Source organism: Antrostomus carolinensis, unplaced genomic scaffold (assembly GCF_000700745.2).
Source record: "Antrostomus carolinensis isolate BGI_N321 unplaced genomic scaffold, ASM70074v2 scaffold1010, whole genome shotgun sequence".
NCBI classification, from domain to species: Eukaryota; Metazoa; Chordata; class Aves; order Caprimulgiformes; family Caprimulgidae; genus Antrostomus; species Antrostomus carolinensis.
In genome coordinates, this window is record NW_010286294.1 from 52500 (window position 1) to 56980 (window position 4481).

The window sequence follows — 4481 nt, forward strand, 5'->3', positions numbered from 1 at the left end:
AATCAATAGAAATTGATCTTTTTACACTGTCTGTGGCTAATTACATTGTTGTGGTTTAACCTGGCAGGCCACTAAATACCATGCAGCTGCTTGCTGATCCCCTCTCCACTCCAGGGGATGGGGAAAAGAATTACAGAGTTAAGAGTAAGGAGACTCAAAGGTTGAAATAAAAACAATTTAATAACTGAAATAAAATTAAATCATAATTATAATAGTAACTATAACAATGGTAATAATAATGATAATAATAGTAATGATAGAATATACAAACGAGTGATGCACAGTGCAATTGCTCACCACCCACCGACCAAGGCCCAGCTCGTTCTTGGCTAGCAATCCTAGAGAAGAGAGATCTCGAAACTGCAAGCCCAGAAGAGCAAGACAAAGCTTTCCAACCAACCCTCATTTATACACTGAACATGACATTCTATGACACAGAATATCCCACTGGCCAATTTGGGTCTGTTGCTCTTGCTATGCTCCTACCCAGCTTACGCAAGTCCTTCTTGTGCGCCTGCGCACTAGCAAAACACGAGAAGTTAAAAAGCCCTTATATCTTACCAACAACTGAAACCATCAGTATATTATCAACATTCTTCTCACCCAAAACACAGCACTATTATTTAAAACAGTTAACAAAAATACACTCTCAATCATAACCAACTGAAATTGTTTGTTCACTTTTTTGGAAAAATTTTTAGAGCACCTTGCTTCAAATCACGCCAGTGAAGAATTATCACTGACTCTTTTACACATACTGAAAGATGCAGGTCAACTGCCAAGGCTATTGGAAGGTAACAGTGAGGACAGATGAGATGAAGTCAGCCTTACAATCCACAAATTGCTTTTTACATAGGACAAATTATGACAATTTGTTAGCCAGAAGTAACCCTGAGTTCCTTCATAAAGCATGCATAAATTTGAAACAAAGACCAAGTCCCACAACACTTAAAAACAGAAAAATAATATTAAAAAACTAAATAAACTAATATTTTAAACATTGATAAAATATGCTAAGGAGGAAAAATAATTCCAGGGCCTGGTCCAACAAACAACATGGAACATCATAGCCAAAAGTGTTAGAACAACAGGCTTTGCTCTGAATATTAATTTGCCTTGCAACTGATAATTGCAAAGCTAACATTTACACAGCATAGGCTGACAAGTAAAATCTCCCATCTCATTTAACAGGCAGTTCTGCAACAAGTGAATGGAAAGCAAGCAGACAGAATACGTAATTAGGTTCCATACTTGAAGTATTTGGTCTCCAGCAAGAAGTCTTCCATCTCTGGCAATGATCCCATCTCGATAAACCTCTTGAATGACAATGTTGATCAAAGGTGTTTCATTGCCACCCACTATGCTAATTCCTAATTCGATATAAGGATTGGACCGATGAATTTCAATAGTGGTGATCTCTCCTTCAGGCAAAGTAGGTGGCTGTTGATTTGCTGCCAATTATTTTATAAAAAGAAAGATTATTAATATCCTTCATACCTCATTCACTTTTAACAAAAGCAAATCACCAAAGGACAGTGTAGACAGGCCACATGACAACGGTTTAACAAACTAAACAAGTGCAATTGGATTAGTTCCACTACTTGTTGGAACACCTAGCTCGTTAGAAACAGCTCTCTAACGACATAGTAGCATCCATGCTTCTTGAAATGGGGTTGTTTGTATTGGAAAAGGATATTCTGAAAACTTTGGATACTGTCCTTTATAATAAATTTCAAATACTTCATTTCCAATTGGGTCACTTGTATATTCACATTTGGTGATGATGATAAAAATGTGTTTTAGGGGTTAGCCCACAGCGCACAACTCGGTCATGTCTCTTCATTAGCTGGTCTCACAACTGCACCAGAAGCTGCTGTTGAGTTACTGGGTCAAGAGAAGGAACCCATTTCTGAAGCAAACATGGAGACAACTAAAGAGGAAAAAGGGGGATGCTACAGGATGGCAAATACAGAGGAGAAGGAAGGGGACAAGACCACCTTCCTCTGTGGTAAGGCTCAGCGCTTCCTCTCTAAAATCCCAGATGCTAGAGACGTTACTGCTCGATCGGTGCAGGTGGATGCAGGAGCTACTCAGCTGCCTTTTCCTTTGAGCAGGACAGCACTCCGTGTGTGGGAAGGCTGCTGATCCAGGTAGGGGGAAAAGGGAAAAAGAAATCTCATCTTAGAAAACAACCTTTGTAATTTTACAGAAAATACCCTCCTTCCCTCTCATTGTGAGGCCAGCGCCACTAGTAAATTAACATGAGCTACTGCACCATGATATCTAGCACAGACTCCAAGATATTTCTTTCCTTCCTAACTGTGACCTTACCCCAGTTGTACACTTGCACACACAGAAATCCACTAATATTTCTCCAGGAATTGCAATAAAAAAGAGCAGAAGTTGAAGATGTGCATTCACGGTTGGCAAGAGACAAGCTCTGACACCACAAATGTTTCCACATCTGATAAAAGAGACTTGAGAATACAAATGATGACATACTGTCTGCTACTGTGTTCTCTTCAAAAGGCAGATTGTCGATGCTGGGCTCGTCTGTCCACGTGGGAAGGGCGGGCGAGGTGATGCTTTGCTCGGCTGGCACTATTCCCTGATCTGCGTCTGGACTAAAACTGCTAGGCTGCTCCGTCCCACCAGGACCACTCTCGCCCTCCGCTTCTGCTTGCAGCTTGCTTGTTTTCCTTCTCTCCAGAGCTACCCTTCGATGAGATGCCCCAGGACACCTGCAAAGGAAACATTTATACCATGCTTCAAGCCTGCAGCAATGTTTGTAGCACAAGATGTCCAAGTACTCCATCAAACAAAATAAGTCTTCACAGTCACAACTTTAAACTAATTCTAAAAAAAAAATCAAGTACACTGGATTTTAAGACCAAAATACATTTTAGTGGACAAAACCCCAAAACAATATTGCCTTCCTCACAAAACTTCTACTACGTAGGTTTTTGGCCATGACTTAAGTGTGCTGTGCAATGCAGACTTACTTTGCTATGCACATTCCAGCTTCTGGTAGATAACCTTGCTGAAAGGTTAAACAGAACTGGCATAAAACTCCACATAAGAGAACTCCAGCTCAAAGTCACATCTGGAGACCTACTGAAGCAATCTCCATACACCTTAGTGAGCCAAGAGAGAAGGAAGTGTTATATTTTCCTGGGGTCGCTTGCAGGAGGAAAGAGAGAGATGAAGTTTTTAGCTATATTGCAATCTAAGTGTTAAAATATTGAAAAAAAATTAGGCTTCTCTAGAAGTTTGTATGAAAAGTTTAGCAAAAGTAACAGCTTTGCTCATCACCTTGTCTTGAATCAGTAGATGGTGTTTCTTTCTCCTCCTGTCTCCCTTTTTTCTTCCTGACTTCACACAAGAAATGCAATTTTTTGCTTTCCCTCATGCAACAATGTTCCATCAGCATTTTGCACTTTTCACTGTAAATTCATTTTTCCGAGTTCCCATTATTCTAAATACAATGATTTTTTTGCTTATGTTTAAAATGCTACAATAGTTTATTGCATAGAAGGGCTGCAAGGTTACAAATTCATGGAAAACCTTTGTTTACCAAATGGTCTTACATTTACTTATAGATAATTGGATGTGGACATCAATCATACATCAGCCTGTGTGACAGTTTTGCCAGCATCTGATATTTCCCTTAAAGTATTTGATGTCCTTCTTAAAGTTCCTGTTTCTGGAGCTGCTGACCACCTAAAGATGCTCGTACTGTTGCAGTGTCAGAAAAAAGGAACCATGTTCTTGAAAGGACTCTCTGTTTGGGAACTTGACAGATTGTTATAAGAAAAGAAAAAAATGCTTTACTTTTGCAACAGGAGAAGACATCTTAACAGAGTAAAAGACAGCAGAAGTCTAACGATGTCATAACTTGTTAAACCAGAATGTTTTCAGAATCACAATTCCATTCTGACATTCTGTGAAGGGGATTTGATAATTACATGTTGGACTGTTTTGCCATAATGGACTTTGAAGAGATGTTAACAAAGTTATTCAGATCCAAAGAATGTTGACAAAGACACTTGCATAACTTTTGTGACCCCACAGTGTTATACATATATAAAGTTATACATATATATATATATAAAAAATTATATGTATGTTTAGAATAATAGCATAAGGTAACCCAAATGTGCTGTGAAATATGCATAAATTCATAAACTAGAGATGATTCACATTATGAAACGACACATTTAAGAAATAAATTCTTGGGGCTTTCCTCAAGGTGACTGCTGGTCATCTTGTTCTTCAGTGTTAACAAAATACAAGTATGAAAGATGAAAATTACCTGAAAAGTTTTGTTTTGTGTAGAATTTTTTCTGTTTTTAATGAAGGAACATGACCCTACTTCTTGAGTTTGCTCAGGTAATATTTATCATGCAAAATTTTTAGCATAGTGGGACTGATCAGCTAAGAAATGTGTCTGGTCTCAATTTTTTCTATTGGCCAGAAGCACA

The 4481-nt window shown here is 38.5% G+C and overlaps 1 protein-coding gene across 1 annotated transcript in view; it reads right to left on the reverse strand.

The window, feature by feature from the left end:
- Positions 1-4481, reverse strand: part of LNX2 (ligand of numb-protein X 2) — a 26945-nt gene that overhangs the window by 15094 nt on the left and 7370 nt on the right. Inside the window, exons 2-3 of the mRNA XM_010162626.1 lie at positions 2503-2741; positions 1252-1451 (exon numbers count right to left, since the gene is read on the reverse strand). Coding sequence (XP_010160928.1) covers positions 1252-1451; positions 2503-2741 — 439 coding nt within the window. The remainder of the gene's footprint in view (positions 1-1251; positions 1452-2502; positions 2742-4481) is intronic.